The sequence below is a fragment of the Myotis lucifugus genome, unplaced genomic scaffold (assembly GCF_000147115.1).
Source record: "Myotis lucifugus unplaced genomic scaffold, Myoluc2.0 scaffold_2, whole genome shotgun sequence".
NCBI classification, from domain to species: domain Eukaryota; kingdom Metazoa; phylum Chordata; class Mammalia; order Chiroptera; family Vespertilionidae; genus Myotis; species Myotis lucifugus.
Window position 1 is genome coordinate 30,087,284 of NW_005871050.1, and position 20,144 is coordinate 30,107,427.

The 20,144-nt window shown below is 41.8% G+C and overlaps 1 protein-coding gene across 1 annotated transcript in view; it reads right to left on the bottom strand.

Moving 5' to 3' along the window:
* NRK (Nik related kinase) overlaps positions 1-20,144 on the bottom strand; it is a 168,896-nt gene that overhangs the window by 80,326 nt on the left and 68,426 nt on the right. Inside the window, exons 3-4 of the mRNA XM_023756920.1 lie at positions 6,883-6,939; positions 5,520-5,591 (exon numbers count right to left, since the gene is read on the bottom strand). Of these exons, the coding sequence (XP_023612688.1) occupies positions 5,520-5,591; positions 6,883-6,939 (129 nt within the window). The remainder of the gene's footprint in view (positions 1-5,519; positions 5,592-6,882; positions 6,940-20,144) is intronic.

Below are 20,144 nucleotides of genomic sequence, written 5' to 3' on the forward strand. Positions count from 1 at the left end.
AAATGCATCCACACGTGTCACTGTTTGGTGTGGATTTTGGGCTGGAGGCATCATCGGACCATTCTTCTTCGAAAATGTGGCTGCTCAGGCAATAACAAAAGTGTGCGTATGTGCCAGCAAAGCTGTGGAGGCCATTTACCTGAATTCCGATTCCATACATAACCTTATTCTGTATTCTTTATTAATCAATAAAAAATTTACAATTTTTAATTATAAACCTGTGTTTTCTATCAAAATTACTTCTTGCATGAATTTTGGGACACCCTTTAGTTGCATTTGACCCTACTTTTTAACCCTGTTTATAGGTAGGCCAAATATTCTGGTGCCATTTTATCCATGAGGAACTAGAGGCCTAGACAAGTAAGACCACTTTTCTCAAGTAGTTCTTGGCTATTTAGTGGTAGATTTTATATTTAAACTAATTCATGAATTCCACATTTTTACTATTTCCATAAAACCCTGACTGAAAGAGATAGATGTGTGTTCAAGTCACAAATTTCTTATCCCAAATGATTCAAGATGACTTAGAGATGCAAACTGGCTGATCAGCTATTAGTTATTTTTCTTACTGAAATATATAATGGCAGAATTCAAAGTTCCCAACTAAAACTTTTTTTTAAATATATTTTATTGATTTTTTTACAGAGAGGAAGGGAGTGTGATAGAGAGTTAGAAACATTGATGACAGAGAAACATCGATCTACTGCCTCCTGCACACTCCCTACTGGGTATGTGCCCGCAACCAAGGTATATGCCCTTGACCGGAACCGAACCTGGGACCCTTGAGTCCGCAGGCTGACGCTCTATCCACTGAGCTAAACCGGTTAGGGCTAAAACTTTTTAAGAGTGGGTTTCCCACATAAATATATATTCCCCAAAACCAATAAACCATGATCAGATATGTTTAGAAAGCATTAGTGTGTTTGCCATTCTCAACAGAGAGTTGAGCTTGTGAGAAACACATAAGTACCTTATAACCATGAGGCCAAGTGGGTAATTTAAAAGTCCACATATCCCAGTAATATGATGACATAGCATTTCCTGGTTTAGGGCCAACTTATCCCAGAGTGGCCTGAAAATACAGATTTTTTTTCAAGAAGAGGAAGTGCAAGAATGCCAAAACTTCCTTTGTAATTTCACCCAATTCTAGAATAAAAAATATTTTCCCCAATAGAAAGAATACCAGAGAGGGTTTGGGGAAGATATTTAAAACATTTATTAACACAAATGTTTGAAAAATCAAGAATTGGTCAAACAATTAGATTTTTCATACCTTACATTTTACAGCTTCTTCATCTACCAAAGCATGTTATTATTCACTACTACTTGTTTAATTGGGATATGCTTTGTCTCCTGAGATACATCCTATATAATAAAAGGGCAATATGCAAATAGAGCAAACAGCAGAACAACCGAGCAACCAATCAAAGCGTAATATGCTAATGATATGGCTGCCCAACCGCTTGCTATGACATGCACTGACCACCAGGGGGCAGATGCTCCTACTGGTAGGTTAGCTTGCTGCTGGGGTCTGGCCGATTGGGACTGAGCAAGATGGGCCACACATGCTCTGGAGCCCTCATACAGTCCCTCCCCGGCCCGATCGTGCACCGGTGGGGTCTCTCAGCCTGGCCTACACCCTCTCGCAATCCAGGACCCCTTCGGGGATGTCAGACAGGTGGTTTCAGCCCGATCCCACAGGCCACTCCCCTTGGGAGGGTGCCAGACTCAAGGTTCATGGCTGGCAAGCGCTGCAGTGGCAGTACGAGCCTCTCCTGATCGGGACTGATTGGGTGCGAGCCCGTGGCAGGCAAAAAAGGGCCAGGATCAGCAGAAGCACCAGGTAGAAGCTGCAGGCGGTGTTGGACTGCAGGTTTCAGCCTGATCCCTGCAGGCCGCCCAGAGGGACCCCACCCATGCATGAATTCGTGCAATGGGCCTCTAGTTAAAAATAAAATAGGAGCCCACTACTTTCTAGAAGAATCATGAAGCTGTTTATCAATACCATTTTAATATAACTAGAAACATTTTCTAAATGTGACTGTGCTAATGGAAAGGGTTATTTTAATGTCCCTGAGAGCATATTTATTAAGACACAAAAGGTTGAAAATATTTGAATACCAGAGACTTGACTACAGGGGAGAAACGTAAGAAAAAAAGATATATTGATAAGAACAAGGATTCTGATTTTGGCCCACAGAATACTTTGATAGATCACCAACATCTAAATCACCAATGTCTATTGGAAAAATTTTTCTTTGCCTGATTTTATTCTGGAGCCAGCAAATTCAAGACATAGAGACTGTTTTTGAAGGCAGTTAAAAAGCTTTAAGTTTCATCTTCACAGTCTTTCTTGTATTTAAGTACTGTACCAGATATCTGAAGACTTTTAAGCTTGGCAGCTTGTTTTTCTGTCTGCTATTGTTCTTACAATAAAAAAAAAGGTATTCCTTATTTGGCTCATATATAATTGCAAAGTTTCTTAGGATCATAATGGGGGAAAAGCCTGTCCAAAATACCATGTAGAAGGTGTGACAAAGGACCTTGCTAAGGCCAATTTTAGCTGAAATTTGCTCTTTGTCCCCTCATCTCCTTTGTTGCTACTCAGCTGGGGTGTTATATACTTTACTACTGGCCTGGTGCACGAAATTTGTGCACAGGGAAGGATGTGTTCCTCAGCCTGGCCTGCACCCTCTCCAATTTGGGACCCCTCAAAGGATGTCCTACTGCCAGTTTACAGGGATTGGGCCTAAACCAGCAGTCGGACATCCCTCTCGCAATCCGGGACTGCTGGCTCCTAACCGCTCACCTGCCTGCCTGATTGCCTCTAACCACTCTGCCTGCCGGCATGCTCACCCCCAACTGCCCCCCCGCTGCTGGACTGCTTGCCCCCAAATGCCCCCCCCCGCCAGCCTTATCACCCCAAACTGCCCCCCCTACTGGCCTGCTCTCCCCTACCTTCCCTCCCAACTGGCCTGCTCATCCCCAACTGTCCCCCTGCTGGCCTGCTCACTCCAAACTGCCCCCCCCCGCTGTCCTGATCACCTCCAACTGACCCCCACTGATGGCTGCTTGCCCCCAACGGCTCCACCCCCCACCAGTCTGATCACCCACAACTGCCCTCCCCTCTTGGCCTCTAACCGCCTCTACGTCGGCCCCGCCACCATGACTTTGTCCAGAAGAACATCTGGAAGGTCTCCTGGAAGGTCTCCCAGTCTAATTAGCATATTACCCTTTTATTAGTATAGATATATTTGTCTGTAATTATTATGATTGCAGATATGAGTAGGACCAGGTAAAATTTTATAGAATGGGCCTTTTATTACAGATGGCTTGCCATGTATGCATTTTTTCTAAAGAAGTAAAAATTACTTTAAAAAATGTTTCAGGAAGACTTTGAGAAATTTACAGTATCAGGTTTTCTTCCAAGAAAGTTGTCACTTTTATGCCAGAGTGAGAATTATTTGTATGCTTTGTATGTCAGCATTGGGCCACTGTGACTGGGGGGCACTTAGCTAGACTTGAGAGTAATTATCTTGCTCACTGGCTGGGAGGAAGGGTGTGTGGCAGAGGAGATACTCGGTTCTGGGTTATTCATAGATTGCTGACTTTCTGGATTGCTTGTGCAAGCCCCTCCTTTTATTGATGTCCACCTTCTATTGACAGACATCTACCCTGGGAGAGAAATGAGATGAAACTCTCTTTCTGTTCATTGTAAAAAGCATTTGAATTCCTAAGGTGTGATAAGGCCACCCAGCCATCCACAGTCAAGGTACACATTTTCATGGAGGATGTTCCCACTCTTGAATAAATTAAAACAATTTTTTTCTTTTAATTTAAACTTTCTTCTATAACTGTTTTCTTATTACTTAAAAGCTAGTTTTTTTGAAACTACTTCCAAAGCTTTTCAAGCTGTATATGTCCTTGGAATGAATTTATAAATAAGAATTGAGCCCGGCCGGTGTGACTCAGTGGTTTAGCATTGGCCTATGAACCAGGAAGTCACATTTTGATTCCAGGTCAGGCCACATGCCCGGGTTGTGGGCTTGATCCCCAGTACGGGGTGTGTAGGAGGCAGCCAATCAATGATTCTCTCTCATCATTGATGTTCCTATCTCTCTCCCTCTCCCTTCCTCTCTGAATCAGTAAGAATATATTTGAGAGAGAGAGAGAGAGAGAGAGAGAGAGAGAGAGAGAGAGAGAGAGGAGAGTATATATGTTTGTAAATAAGAAAACATGTATTTGATGCTCTTAGAAAGTCTTATTTTCTTTCATTAAAACTTGTGCAGTATAGGGAACTCCATAGATTCTCTTAATTTGAAGAAAGTTAGAAGGAAAGGTACTAATTCAGAGTTCCTTGGGAAAATTTGTCACTTATATATTTTTTATGTTTATTTTTTTTAATCAAAAACTGAAATATTTTCTATTCAGAAAATATATTTGGATCTAAATATCTTCTATAACTTTAACCCTAAAATATCAATTTAAATATTTTAAAAATGGTTGTGATGTTTGTTTTTTTAAATAAGTTAGGTTACTGGAGTTCTACATGTTACTGGATCACCTGGGGTAATTTTCTGATTGGAAAATTAAGAATTATAGTCAGAGGGGAGGACATGAGAATTTTTAAAGAACATATTCAATTTACTTTAGAAGCCGAACCTCTCTTATCATGTGACTTGTTTCGTATGTTTGTTAAACTACATTATCACATAAGCATTGCTGCTATTGGAACAAACAGTGACAGTTGATTCGGGTCATTTGAATGGCCACTGTCTGTTTTCATTTGAATGTTCGTTTTGACTCTGTCATATGCTCAAACTTCAGTGGAAGTCATGACAACCTATTGTTTTTGCCTGCTCCCTCCTTTACGTTGGAAATATTCTTTTTTACTCAGAGGGACCTTAACTTTGATGTAAGGGATTGTTTCTGTTGCCAACTTTTTTCTTCCTTGCCAAGTAAGAGAGTTGTTGTAAACTCTTCAGTGATGCCTTCCCCAGGATATTTGCAGATGTGGTTGGGAAAAGTCATTTCATCCCCGACCTTTGCATGTCAGGTGCTGGGGTGGGTGCCGCGGCCTCAGGTACGGAGGCACCTGGTGCCCAGGGCTCTCCCTTCGCAATCGCAGATCAGGGGGCCGCAGGGCACCCAGTGCCCAGGGTGCCGCCATGCCTGCGGCTGGGCTCTCCCTTCACGATCACCGGCTGGGGGCGGGCAAAGGTGCCGGTTCTCTGATCCAGGGCTGGGGGTCAGGGCATAAGATGGGTTTACTCATCTGCAGTTAACACTTACTTGTTGAAGTAACCATTTATTCTAGCCCCTGCTTTCTGACTGATGCTAGTGTTCAAATATGATGATTGACTCTGTGAATATGTGAAAAGGTATAAATATGTTGTCACTTGCACAGAAGAATATTTTAGTGGTGGCCTCCTAAAGATAATACAACACAAAGGGATTAGTTTAAATTTGAAAAATAAGGGAAGACTACTTGAGGGCTAATGAGGACTTTCCGTACTCACACTGTATCTCCACCCGACAGACTTTTGATACTTATTCACTCTCACTCGCCTTCCTATTTCAGGTAAAGGAGTCTGCAAAACCAAGAAGAAAATGCTATTAGAACCACTGGTACACTCTGAACATGATTTACTCTTTAGTACTTTGTGCTCTTTTAGCACTAAATGGAAAAGTAACATAATATTATTCCTCTCTAATTTTTTGCTAATAGTTTTAACTAAAACATTGTACTCTTATATATGCAGAAACTTAGTACCAAATTCATAATAACAGATTTAACTGCCTATTGAAAAATTATAATTTGATGTTAACAAAGTGATATTTCCCCTTTAAAACAATGTAATTGACACTATGTATGGGCAGAATATGATTTTTAAATATTTCAAAGTTAGAGTATCTAACAATTAAATTAAATGTGGGTCAAGGTCTCTCAAGTTAAAATAAGGAAATAAGTACTTTAGGGAGTCTCACTCAAATAGTACTAGATTGATTATTGAAATGTCAGGTTTGTAGGTCAAAATAAATCCACAAAACATTAAAATCCCTTGAAATTCACATTGGTTTGCAACATTTGACACTTACTGGCAAAACAAAAAAAGCATGCAAATCTTTAAATAGATTCAGCAATTCACTCCCTGCACAAATTGTAAAAGAACAGTTTATGGCATAGACAACAGTTCAGTGACTATGTATAGTTTTCAAACATACTATTTGAGAATTTTCCTTGTATATTAACGTGAAAGTTCTTTGACCTTTGCTATGTTCATGCTAATATTATCTTGAGAAAGTAAGGCACTCATGCTAAAGAAAGAGGACAGAAATCAGTGCTTAGAAAATTCTCTGACAATATGTTATAAACTATGGCTCAACTTTATGAATGTTAACAGGAACAGTGCAAATTAAACTGTCTTGCTCACCTGTCAGAAAATATAAGAAAAACGTGTATCTCAGACAAGTTCTTTACTTCTACTTGTCATTGAGAATCTAATGGCCTCAATTCTCAAAAAGAATACTTGGAGAGGGAAAATAATCTGATGGAGCACAGAAGGATTAACACAATATTAGAAAAAATCTCCTCTTTGATATCCCTGGAAACAGATAATCAACTAGAAATATATATAAAAACATGATTTCTTAATTCTTACATAATGCCAAAATAAATGCATTTGACCTTCAAATATAATAAATTAATAATAAAGATAATATACTAATGGGTAGAAAAAATTAAATGATAAATATAATAAATTCAGGTTCACATAATTATAATTACACATAATGATTTAAAAAAACAATATTCTTCTTAACTGCTTATCCTTAGACCATAGTCCATTAAGGGAATAAAATATAGACAGGATATAATATTACCTTACGAGCATTCATCACTTTAACAGCTGTAAATGCACCAGTTTTTTCATGGAGACCCTGAAATATAGCATAGTAATAAACATTAAATGCTGGCTATAGAATCAAGTAGTCAAACAGCAAAGTTAAAATATTACAATAAAATAAGGCTAAAAACTGCAGCTTATCTAAAATACTATATGGAGAGTAAATATAAGGTATAATATAGAGAACAAAAAGATTAAATTATGAACATTTAATTTTTTAAATATTTTTATTGATTTCAGAGAAGGAGAGGGCAAGAGAAATAGAAACATCAATGATGAGAGAATCATTAATTGGCTGCCTCCTGCATGCTTCCCACTGGGGATCCAGCCCACAACCCGGGCATGTGCCCTGACCAGAAATTGAGCCGTGACCTCCTGGTTCATAGGTTGATGCTCAACCACTGAGCCATGCTGGCCAGGCAAATTATGAACATTTTAAAGAAATACAAAGTATTTCACTCAAAAAATCAAGCAAGTTTATGGAGTAGTTTTGTTTTCCTTTTTATTACAGTATTGTTAACATACAATATTATATTCATTTCAGGTGTACAAAGTAGTGATTTGACATTTATATACCTTACTAGAGGCCCGGTGCACAAAAATTTGTGCATTCGGGGGGGAGTGGGGGTCCCCCAGCCGGCCTGTGCACTCTCGCAGTCTGGGACCCCTCAGGGGATGACCACCTGCTGGCTTAGGCCTGCTCCCCAGGGGATTGGGCCTAAGATGGCAATCAGACATCCCTCTGGCAGCCCAGCAGCCCTCGGCGGATGTCCACTTGCCAGCAGGGAGCAGGCCTAAACTGCAGTCGGACATCCTTAGCGCTGCTGAGGAGGCAGGAGAGGCTCCCACCACCACCGTTGTACTGGCAGCCATCAGCCTGGCTTGTGGCTGAGCAGAGCTCCTCCCATGTGAGAGCGCCCTGACCACCAGAAGGCAGCTCCTGCATTGAGCGTCTGCCCCCTGGTGGTCAGTGTGTGTCATAGTGACCCGTCATTCCCAGTCTTTCTGCTGTTAGGGTCAGTTTGCATATTACCCTTTTACTATATAGGATAGAGGCCTGGTGCACAGGTGGGGGCCGGCTGGTTTGCCCTGAAGGGTGTCCCGGATCAGGGTGGGGGTTCCGCTTGGGTGCCTGGCCAGCCTGGATGAGGGGATGATGGCTGTTTGCAGCTGGTCACACCCCCTTCAGGGTGACGGTCCCCACTGGGGTGCCTGGCCAGTCTGGGTGAGGGGCTGAGGGCCGTTTTCAGGCTGGCGTGTGACTGAAGCTCCCAACCTCTCCTTTTTTTCTTTTTCTTTTTTATTCTGAGATTTATTTACCTTCTATGGCTGTCACTGGAACTGAGAGCCGGCTTTAGCTCTGAGGCTCAGCTCCAGCTATGAGACCTCGGCTGCTGAAGGCAGGTTTCTGGGGTTTGTTTAGCTTCTATAATTGTAACATTGTTTCTTAGAGTGCAGCTCAGAGGCTGGCAGTGGCAGGCGGGGAACCTTGGTTTCCTCCATCACTGGAGCAAGCAAGCCTCCTGTTCGCTTCAGCTGCCTGGCTGCTGGCCACCATCTTGGTTGGCAGTTAATTTGCATATCGCCCTGATTAACCAATGGGAAGCATGTCGGAAGTACGGTTAATTACCATGTGTGTCTATTATTAGGTAGGACTAGAGGCCCAGTGCACAAAAATTTGTGCACTCGGGGGGGAGAGTGTCCCTCAGCCTGGCCTGTGCCCTCTCACAGTCCGGGACCCATCGGGGGATGACCACCTGCTGGCTTAGGCCCGCTCCCTGTGGGATTGGGCCTAAGATGGCAATCAGACATCCCTCTGGCAGCCCGGCAGCCCTCGGGGGATGTCTACTTGCCAGGGGGAGCAGGCCTAAACTGCAGTCGGACATCCTTAACGCTGCTGAGGAGGCAGGAGAGGCTCCCACCACCACCACTGTACTGGCAGCCATCAGCCTGGCTTGTGGCTGAGCAGAGCTCCTCCCATGTGAGAGCGCCCTGACCACCAGAAGGCAGCTCCTGCATTGAGCGTCTGCCCCCTGGTGGTCAGTGTGTGTCATAGTGACCAGTCATTCCCAGTCCTTCTGCTGTTAGGGTCAGTTTGCATATTACCCTTTTACTATATAGGATAGAGGCCTGGTGCACAGGTGGGGGCCGGCTGGTTTGCCCTGAAGGGTGTCCCGGATCAGGGTGGGGGTCCCGCTTGGGTGCCTGGCCAGCCTGGATGAAGGGCTGATGGCTGTTTTCAGGCTGCCCGCACCCCCTTCAGGGTGGGGGTCCCCACTGGGGTGCCTCGCCAGTCTGGGTGAGGGGGTGAGGGCCGTTTTCAGGCTGGCTGGTGACTGAAGCTCCCAACCTCTCCTTTTTCTCTCATTTTTTTTTTATTCTGGGATTTATTTACCTTCTATGGCTGTCACTAAAACTGAGAGCCAGCTTTAGCTCCGAGGCTCGGCTCCAGCTCTGAGACCTCGGCTGCTGAAACCTGGTATCTGGGTTTGTTTGGCCTCTATAATTGAAACACTTTTGCAGCTCCAGCTCTGAGGCCCGGCTGGCTGAAGCAGGTTTCTGGGGTTTGTTTAGCTTCTATAATTACAACATTGTTTCTTAGTGTGCAGCTCAGAGGCCAGCAGCGGCAGGCAGGGAACCTTGGTTTCCTCCGTCACTGGAGCAAGCAAGCCTCCTGTTCCCTGCAGCTGCCTGGCTACCAGCCGCCATCTTGGTTGGCAGTTAATTTGCATATCGCCCTGATTAGGCAATGGGAATCGTGTTGGAGGTACGGTTAATTACCATGTTTGTCTGTTATTAGATAGGATGAAGTGATCACCATGATAAGTATTCTACTGTGTTTGTGTCACTACCTAAAGTTCTTAAATATTATTGATTACATTACCTATATTGTATATTATATCCCCATAACTTATTTCTTTTATAAGTGGGAATTTTTATCTCTAATCCCCTTCATCATTTTTTACCTGATCCTACAAGCTCCCTCTATTCTGACAGCCATCAGGTCATTCTCTGTATCTATGAGTCTGTTCCTATTTTTGCGTGTGTGTGTGTATGTGTGCGTGTGTGTGTGTGTGTGTTGCTATTTTAGATTCCAAATATAAGTGAAATCATTTGATATTAAGTATTTCCCTGCCTGACTTATTTCACTAGCATAATACCCTCTGGGTCCATCCATATTTTTGAAAATGGCAAGATTTTATTCTTTCTCATGGCTGAGTAATATTTTATCATTGAACACTTAGGTTAATTCCATATCTTGGATATTGTAAATAACACTTCCATAGACAGATGTGCCTATAACTTTTCTAATTAATGATTCATGTTTTATTCAGATAAATACCCAGAAGTGGAATTCCTGGGTTGTACAGTAGTTTACTTCAAAGAGTTGACTTTATTATTTCCTTCCTTCTACCTACTTTGGACTTTATTTGTAATTTTTTGAAGAACCTCCATACTGTTTTCTGTAGTTGCTGCATCAATGAATAAACCCATTAACAGTGTACAAGGGTTCTCTTTTCTCCTCATTCTCACCAACACTGGTTACTTGATGTCTTTTTTATAATAGCCATTCTGACAGGTGTGAGATGATATCTAATTGTCATGTTGATTTGTATTTCCCTGAAGATTAGTGATGCTGAGCATCTTTTCATGTATCTATCATCTGTATGTCTTCTTTGGAAAAATATCTATTCATGTACTCTGCACATTTGTTTGTTTTTGATGTTGAGGTTTTTTTTAAAGATATCTATCTATCTATATCTATATCTATATCTATATCTATATCTATCTATAAATATATATCATCTATATCTATCTATCTATCTATCTATATAGATATATATGTATATCTATATAGATGGTCTCATGTCGCCCGCAGAGGCCCCTCCCTCCCTCCGCGTAACCAGGGCACGGGATGCTGGGCTTGCGTCACTCCCAGAGGCCCTTCCCTCCCGCCGCATGGCCAGGGCGTGGAACACTGGGCTCGCATTGCCAGGGCAACGCTGCCAGTGTCCCACCCTGGCCGCTATGGGCGCCACCATCTTTTTGATGGAGTGACAGTTAATTTGCATATTAACCTTTTATTAGATATTTATTGTTGAAAATATTACATATATCCCCTTTTTCCCCCCATTGACCTCTTCCACCCCGCCCCCTCAAGGCCTTCATGACCCTATTATCTGTGTCTATGGATTATGCATATACACATATGAGTTCATTAGATGATCTCTTCCCTCCACCCCATCCCACTGTACTGTGCCTTCCCTCTGAGGTTTGATAGTCTATTCCATGTTTCTATGTCTCTGGGTCTATTTTTTTTAATCTTTATTGTTGAAAATATTACATAGGGTCCTCCTTTTTTCCACATTAACCTCTTCTAGCCTGCTCCCGTCCAAACACCCCTCCCCCCCCCGCAGGCACTCACCACCCCATTGTTTGTGCCCACAGGTTATTCATATATGCATAGAAATTCATTGATTGATCTCTTCCCACCCACACTCCCCTGCCTTCCCTCTGAGGTTCAACAGTCTGTTCATGCTTCTGTGACTCTGGGTCTATTATTGATCATCAGTTTCTTTGGTTCATTAGATTCCACATATGAGTGAGATCATGTGATATTTATCTTTTTCTGGCTTATTTCGCTCAGCATAATATACTCCAGGTCCATCCATGCTGTTGCAAATGGTAAGAGTTCTTTCTTGTTTAATGCCATGTAGTATTCCACTGTGTAAATGGACCATAGTTTTTTATCCACTCATATGTTGATGGGCACTTAGGCTGTTTCCAAATCTTAGCTATGGTGAATTGTGCTGCTATGAACATAGGGGTGCATATATTCTTTCTGATGAGTGTTTCTGATTTCTTGGGATATATTCCTAGAAGTCGGATTACTGGGTCAAATGGGAGTTCCATTTTTAATTTTTTGAGGAAACTCCATATTGTTTTCCACAGAGGCTGCACCAGTCTTCATTCCCACTAGCAGCGTACAAGGGTTCCCTTTTCTCCACATCCTCGCCAACACTAGTCGTTTGTTGATTTGTTGATGATAACCACTCTGACAGGTGTTAGATGGTACCCCATTGTCATTTTGATTTGTATTTCTCTGATAAATAGTGAAATTGGGCATATTTTCATATACATTTGGCCTTCTGTATGTCCACTTTGGAGAACTGTCTTTTGCCCATTTTTTAATTGGGTGGTTTATCTTCCTTTTGTTAAGTTGTATGAGTTCCCTACAAATTTTGGAGGTTAACCCCTTATCAGATGTATCATTGGCAAATATATTCTCCCATGCACTGGGCTCTCTTGTTAATTTGGCAATGGAGCAGGTTATAAAATTAACAGCCAGAAATCTATGGCATTTTCATACACCAATAATGAACTCGCAGAGAGGGAAACTAAATAAACAATTGCACTTACCATTGCAACAAAACATTTAAGAGCCTTAGGAATAAACGTAACCAAGTAAGTAAAAGACCTGTACTCAAAAACTAAAGGACATTGAAAAAGAGATAGAGGAGAGTATACGCAAGTGGAAGAATATACCATGTTCATGAATTGGTAGAATAAACATCATTAAAATATCCATACTATCCAAAACAGTCTATAGATTCAATTAAAACCCCATTAAAATAGCAACAGCATATTTCACAGACCTAGAAAAAATACTCCAAAAATTTATATGCAATAAAAAAAGACCCCGAATAGCCACAGAAATCCTGAGAAAGAACAAAGTTGGAGGAATCACAATACCAGATATCAAGATGTACTACAAAGCCACTGTTCTCAAAACTGCCTGGTACTGGCACAAAAACAGACATATAGACCAATGGGACATAACATAGAACCCAGAAATCAACCCAATCCATTTTGCTCAAGTAATATTTGACAAAAGAGGCAAGAGCATACAGTGGAATCAAGACAGTCTCTTCAATAAAGACTGATGCTGGGAAAATTGGACAGATACATGCAAAAAATGAAACTAGACCACCAACTTACACCATCCACAAAAGTAAACTCGAAATTGATAAATGTCTTAAATGTAATACAGGAAACCATAAAAATATTAGAAGAATTCATAGGCAGCAAAATATCAGATATATCACGTTGCAATATCTTTACCGACACATCTCTTAGGGCAATGGAAACTAAGGAGGAAATAAACAAATGGAACTACATATAGATAAAAAGGTTCTGCACAGCAAAAGAAACCATCAACAAAATAACAACAGAGCCCACTGCATGGGAGAACATATTTGGCAATGTTACGTCTGATAAGGGGTTAACCTCCAAAATTTATAGGGAACTCATAAAACTTAACCAAGGGAAGATAAACAATCCAATAAAAAATGAGCAAAGGACTTAAATAGACACTTCTCCAAAACATACATACATAAGACCAAGAGGCATATGAAAACATGCTCAACATCACTAATCATCTGAGAAATGCAAACCAAAACGATGTACCAACTCACACCTGTCAGAATGGCTATCATCAAGAAATCAACAAACGACAAGTGCTGGCAAGGATGTGGAGAAAAGGGAACCTTCATACACTGCTGGTGGGAATATAGACTGGTGAATCCTCTGTGGAAAACAGTATAGAGTTTTCTCAAAAACTTAAAAATGGAACTCCCATTTGAGCCAGTAATCCCACTTCTAGGAATATATCCCTCAAAATTAGAAACACCAATCATATAGAATATATCCACCCCTATGTTCATAGCAGCACAATTTACAATAGCTAGGATTTGGAAACAGCCTAAGTGCCCATCAGCAGATGAATGGATTAAAAACCTGTGGAATACTATGCTGCTGTAAAAAAGAAAGAATTCTTATCATTTGCAACAACAGCATGGATGGACCTGTAGGGCATTATGCTGAACAAAATAAGCCAGTCAGAGAAAGATAAGTATCACATGATCTCACTCATTTGTGGAATATAATGAACAACATAAACTGATGAACAAAAATAGATCCAGAGACATAAAAATATGGAACAGACCACCAAACCTCAGAGGGAAGGTAGGGGAGGCATGGTGGGGGGTTAGGGGGGTTAGAGATAAACCAAAGACTTGTATGCATATAAGCATAACCAATAGACACAGACAGTGGGGAAGTGAAGGCCAGGACTGGAGGGTGGGGGCAGGCTGGGTGACAACAATGGGGGGGGGAGAGGACATGTGTAATAATTTCAACAATAAAGAATTTAAAAAAATAAAACCTGTTCATCCAGAGAGAGAGAGAGAAAGAGAGAGAGAGAGAGAGAGAGAGAGAGAGAGAGAGAGAGAGAGAATATGAAAGATGGAGATATCTAAGTAAACCTATAGCAGCACAGGGCAGTACACTGACTCAGATTCTAAGTAAAAATCATAAAAATATGGACTGTCAGACTCATAGACGAAGGGGATTAGCAAAGAGAGCATGAGCCTTTGTGGAAAACATTAAAAAGTGAAAACCAAGAATGAAGTTAAAGCATCATAGAAAATAGGAAGTACATCATAGAGGAGATTTAGAAGTTTGGAAAGAAGAAAAGGGTGAGGGCAGCGAAGAAGGCTGATTCACATATTAAACAAAATAAAATAATGTTGAAAGATAACAGAAAAGGTAGAATGTCTGAACTCATGTTTTCATTCTCTACCAAGCAAAATTATTTTTCAAACTGGAAAAAAATGAAGAAATTTTTAATTATAAGTAATGAGATACCAAGAGAAATCTTAGAAGCTTTCAATATAATCAAGTCTTCTGGATCATTTAAATTCATTTTCAAAATACAAAAAGCATTTGAAGGCATGATTTGAGAGGCAGTGGGCAAAGTTTTTGAAAACCTAAGGGGAATGAGGAAATCCCAAACCTATAGACAAGGAAGACATGGACTGATAGCCAACAAAGTTTTAGAAAATAATATTAACAGATAATGTGTGTTCTCTTAAAAAATAAGTGATCAGTATGAACTAGAATGAGTTTACTAAAGGTATTTTTTTCTTTATTGATTAAAGTATTACATATGTCTCCTTTTTCCCCCATTGCCCTCTCCCTGGCCACTCCCATCTCCCAGCACATGCCCTCACCACCCTGGTGTCTGTGTCCATTGGTTATGCTTATATGCATGCATACAAGTCCTTTGGTTGATCTCTTACCTCCTCACCCCCCACCTTCCCTCATAGGTTGGACAGTCTGTTTGATGCTTCTATGACTCTGGTTCTATTTTTGTTCATCAGTTTATGTTATTCATTATATTCCTCAAATGAGTGAGATCATGTGATATTTATCTTTCTCTTATTGGCTTATTTCTCTCTCCATATCCACCCATGCTGTTGCAAAAGGTAAGAGTTCCTTCTTTTTGTACAGTGGTGTAGTATTCCATCGTGTAGATGTACCACTGTTTTTTAAAAAATATATTTTATTGATTTTTTACAGAGAGGAAAGTAGAGGGATGGAAAGTTAGAAACATCGACGAGAGAGAAGCATAGATCAGCTGCCTCCTGCACACCCCTCACTGGGGATGTGCCCACAACCAAGGTACATGCCCTTGACCGGAATCGAATCTGGGATCCTTCAGTCCCCAGACCAGTGCTCCAACCAGTGAGCCAAACCGGCTAGGGCTGTACCACTGTTTTTTAATCCACTCCTCTGCTGATGGGTACTTAGGCTGTTTCCAAATCTTAGCTATTGTAAATTGTGCTGCTATGAACATAGGGGTGCATATATCCTTTCTGACTGGGGTATTTTTAAATAAGATTGCTAATTTCAAGGCACTTATATTGATTTAAGTTATGTCAAATGTTTGCAAGACATTCGATTGTTTTCTTTCTCTTTATATCTTTAAGAAAATAATAAAGTAATAATCTACACTAATAAAACTCAAACATGAAAGTTGACCATACCTTTGCTATGCCTTAAGCCACGCCCACCATCCAATCAGAGCAACTATATGCAAATTAACCAAACCAAGATGGCGGCTGGCAGCCATGGAGCTGGAGCGAGCAGGAGGCTTGGTTGCCCAGTGATGGAGGAAGCCAAGCTTCCCACCTAACGTGGCTGGCTCTGAGCTCCACTCAAGGCAACAAAGTTTCAATTATAGAAGATAAATAAACCCCAGATACCTGCTTTCACCTGGCCGTGACCACGGAGCGAGCAGGAGGCTTGTGTTGCCCCTGGCGATGGAGGAAGCCAAGCTTCCCGCCCGCGCTGGCCGGCTCTGAGCTCCACTCAATGCTACAAAGTTTCAATTATAGAAGGTAAATAAATCCCAGAATAAAAAAAGAAAAAGAAAATAAGGAGAGGCTGGGAGCTTTCATCGCCGGGGGGCTTAGCCAGCCTGAAAACGGCCCTCAGCCCCTCACCCAGGCTGTCCCAGCACCCCAGTGGGACCCCCACCCTGATCCGGGACACCCTTCAGGGCAAACCAGCCAGCCCCCACTGGTGCACCAGGCCTCTATCCTATATAATAAAAGGGTAATACGCAAATTGACCCTAACAGCAGAACGACTGGGAATGACTGGTCACTATGACACACACTGACCACCAGGGGGCAGATGTTCAATGCAGGAGCTGTACCCTGGTGGTCAGTGCGCTTCCACAGGGGGAGCTCTGCTCAGCCACAAGCAGGCTGATGGCTGCCAGCACAGTGGTGGTGCCAGGAGCCTCTCCCGCCTCCTCAGCAGCACTAAGGATGTCCGACTGCAGCTTAGGTCTGCTCCCTGCTGAAAAGTGGACATCCCCCAAGGGCTGCCGGGCTGCAGAGGGATGTCTGACTGCCAGCTTGGGCCCGCTCCCCCAGGGAGCAGACCTAAACCAGCAGGTCGACATCCTCAAGGGGTCTCAGACTTCAAGAGGGCATAGGTTGGGCTGAGGGACCCCCCCCCCGAGTGCACAAAATTTACAAATTTTTGTGCACCGGGCCTCTAGTCCTAATATATAAAAACCTGGGCCCGTCACATCCACAATGACTGGAGGCTCGACCTAATGCCCAGGCTGCACATGCAACAGGCTCTGGTGGGTGGCTTAGGTCAGTGTTCAAGATCAAGGACCCAGAGGTGGAGAGGAATTCAGTCCTCTCAGTGAAACAGTGGGATAGTCGGGGCGACTGTAGAGGAGGAATGTGCACTTTGGGTGCCAGCACCCATGAGTGAAGGCTGTCCTGACTGAGCCTTGCTTACTTGGGGCCTAGCGCACTCCTGCCGGAGAGCAGGTGACAGGACGTGCTTTTCCGAATTAATGAGAGAAAACGTTGATTCTCCTGCTGCCCACGAAGGTAGAAAGTGAAGTGGGGAGACATGTGGGAAGTGAGCGAGGTTCCCTGTCTGGGGGTTCCAAATCTGCTGTTGGTTTATTTCACTGCTGACTAGAGATATACAGGGTGCCCCCCCAAAATGTGTACACACTTTGAATACCTACTAATTCCAATGGTTTTAAGCCTAAGAAATAAACAACAATGGAGCTGTTATCTGTTAAAAGTGTGGGCACAAACAGGTAGTTGGACATTCCCTGAGGGGTCTCAGATTGGAGAGGGTGAAGGCCAGACTGAGGGGCCCCTTTCCCCCCCTACCCCAGTGCACGAATTTTGTGCACTGGGCTACTAGTATATAATAAAAGCCTAATATGCAAATTGTCCCCTTGGGTGGTTGTTTGACCAAGAGTTTGACCACTCGCTGTGATATGCGCTGACCACCAGGGGGAGGCGTGGAACATGGCAGGCTTTAGTGACATGATGCTGGCAACAGGCAGCAGTGGAGGTGCTGCCAGCCCTGATAGGCCCTAAGGAGAGAGGGACTATGGCAGGATGGTGGATCAGGTGAGCAGGCGGCGCCAGGCCAAGGCGGGTGCAAGTGGGGGCCCTATCACCCCACTGATTGCCCCGAAGATGGCGACCAGCAGTGGGCAGCAGGGGGCAGGGCTGACACCCAGCTCCCAGGTGCTGAAGAAGCTGCGCGGGGGGGGGGGGTCCCAGCTCTGATCGATCACCCCACAGGCGGGATGGTGGAGCAGGTGAGGGGGCAGTGCCAGGCCAAGGTGGGGTGCCAGGTGGGGCTGTGGGGCTGCGAAGCTGGGGGTGTGAGCTGGGGCCCAATCTCTGCAGGCCACCCTGAGGGACCCCACCTGTGCATGAATTCGTGCACCAGGCCTCTAGCATACAGATAATAGATCATTGTAAAATTGTTGCTTGCTAAACTACTCTTTCAGAGAGTTCCCTCTGAATCTTGAGTTTGTAATATTTAATTTTGAAATAATTTTAGACTTAGAGAATGGTTTCAAAGCTACTACAGAGTAACTGGCCATAGTACAATTGTCAAAACTAAGAAACTAACATTGGTCCAATGCTCTTACAATATTCTTACAAGAAATCAAAGGAAGGCTGAGACTTGCAATGGTTGCAATGAAAGAATTAGAAAAAAAAAATCACCAAGAGGAAAGATGTGTCATTAGAAACCAAGGCTAAGATCATTTATACCTTTGTATTCCCTATTACTATGTACAGATGTGAAAATTGGAAAGTGAAGAAGGCTAAGAGGGAAAAATATGATTGATTTGAAACATGGTGCTGGAGAAAAACTTTACAGCCACCTAGACCACCAGAAAGAAAAAGTAGGCATGCTAAAACAAATTAAAATGTCACTGGAGGCAAAAATGACAAAATTGAAGTTGTTCTACTTCAGACACATCATGAGAAGGCAGGATTATTTGGAAAAAATAATAATGGTGGGAAAATGCAGCATGAAAAGAGGAAAATCAAATTTGAGATTAACTCCATAAAATAAGTCATATTTATGAGTCTACAGGATCTGACTTTTCAAGAGTACTAGTCAAGTATTTTGTAGAATGTCCCTCACTTTGGGTTTGTCTGAAATTTTCTTAAAAATAGAGTGAGATTATGGTTTTGGTAAAAGAACATCACAGAGGTGAAGTGCTGTTCTCATCACATCATGTCAGGGATACATGGTATGACCATGACCGATCACTGGTGATAATTACATTTGGTCACTTGATTTAAGTGATGTCTGATAAGTTTTTTTCACTGTAAAGTTATTATTTTTCATTTTCATACTCTATTTATTAGAAGGGACTTTCATTGCCTTTGAAAAGGGATAACATGATTTTTGAGTATTTATCTAGCAAACTTTAAAGTCATCTTGAGATAAACTGATTGTTCAGTGGTGCCATCTTGTGGTTCACTGATTATATAGAAGCTGTTTTTGTGTTGTTTTTTTTTTTTTATCTCCTTAGCTTAAGTACATTACATATTGTCAAAAAACAGATTGTCTCACAAATGAGAACTTAACCAGGACCAGCAAATTCAATTTCTAGAATGTGCCTTTTTTTCAATTATAATGTATATTTTACAACAAATTAGTTCAAAAAGCCATTTGTTGAAAACACACATAAAAATTCTAAGACAAAAGTTTGGTTTTGTATTCTAGAATGAGTGTTAAATATCCTCCCAGTTACCACCTGACCTTATGAAAATTATACATGAAAATCACAAGGAAATCCTTAAAATATAAATGTGGGAGATTTTGTATGTTTTTATATCATCAATTATACCACTTATATATAGGAGCCACTAGCTGCACTGGAATAACAATGTTCCTTTAAACCAGCGGTTCTCAACCTGTGGGTCGCGACCCCTTTGGGGGTCGAACGACCCTTTCACAGGGGTCGCCTAAGACCATCAGAAAACACATATATAATTACATATTGTTTTTGTGATTAATCACTATGCTTTAATTATGTTCAATTTGTAATAATGAAAATACATCCTGCATATCATATATTTACATTATGATTCATAACAGTAGCAAAATTATAGTTATGAAGTAGCAACATAAATAATTTTATGGTTGGGGGTCACCACAACATGAGGAACTGTATTAAAGGGTCGCGGCATTAGGAAGGTTGAGAACCACTGCCTTAAACAGACTTTGTGTGCAAAGAATGACCTTTTAATTATCAAGCATCACAGAGCAAGAAGAATAAAATTCTACAAGCTTTCATTCATATTATAAGACAAGAAATGCTGCTTAAATATTTTGTATAAATTCATAGGCCCTCTCATATTTAAATAATAGAAGGTGATTTCTAGTAACAATTCTTTGTAGCTATTCTTGATTCTAGGCTCAAGCCTATGGATATTTGGAATCAAATAATCTATATCTGCACCTCAGGCAAGTACTTGTCTTGTCATCAAGCTCATTCAACTTATTCAAGTTTAGTTACTAATAGATGCAACTTATATGA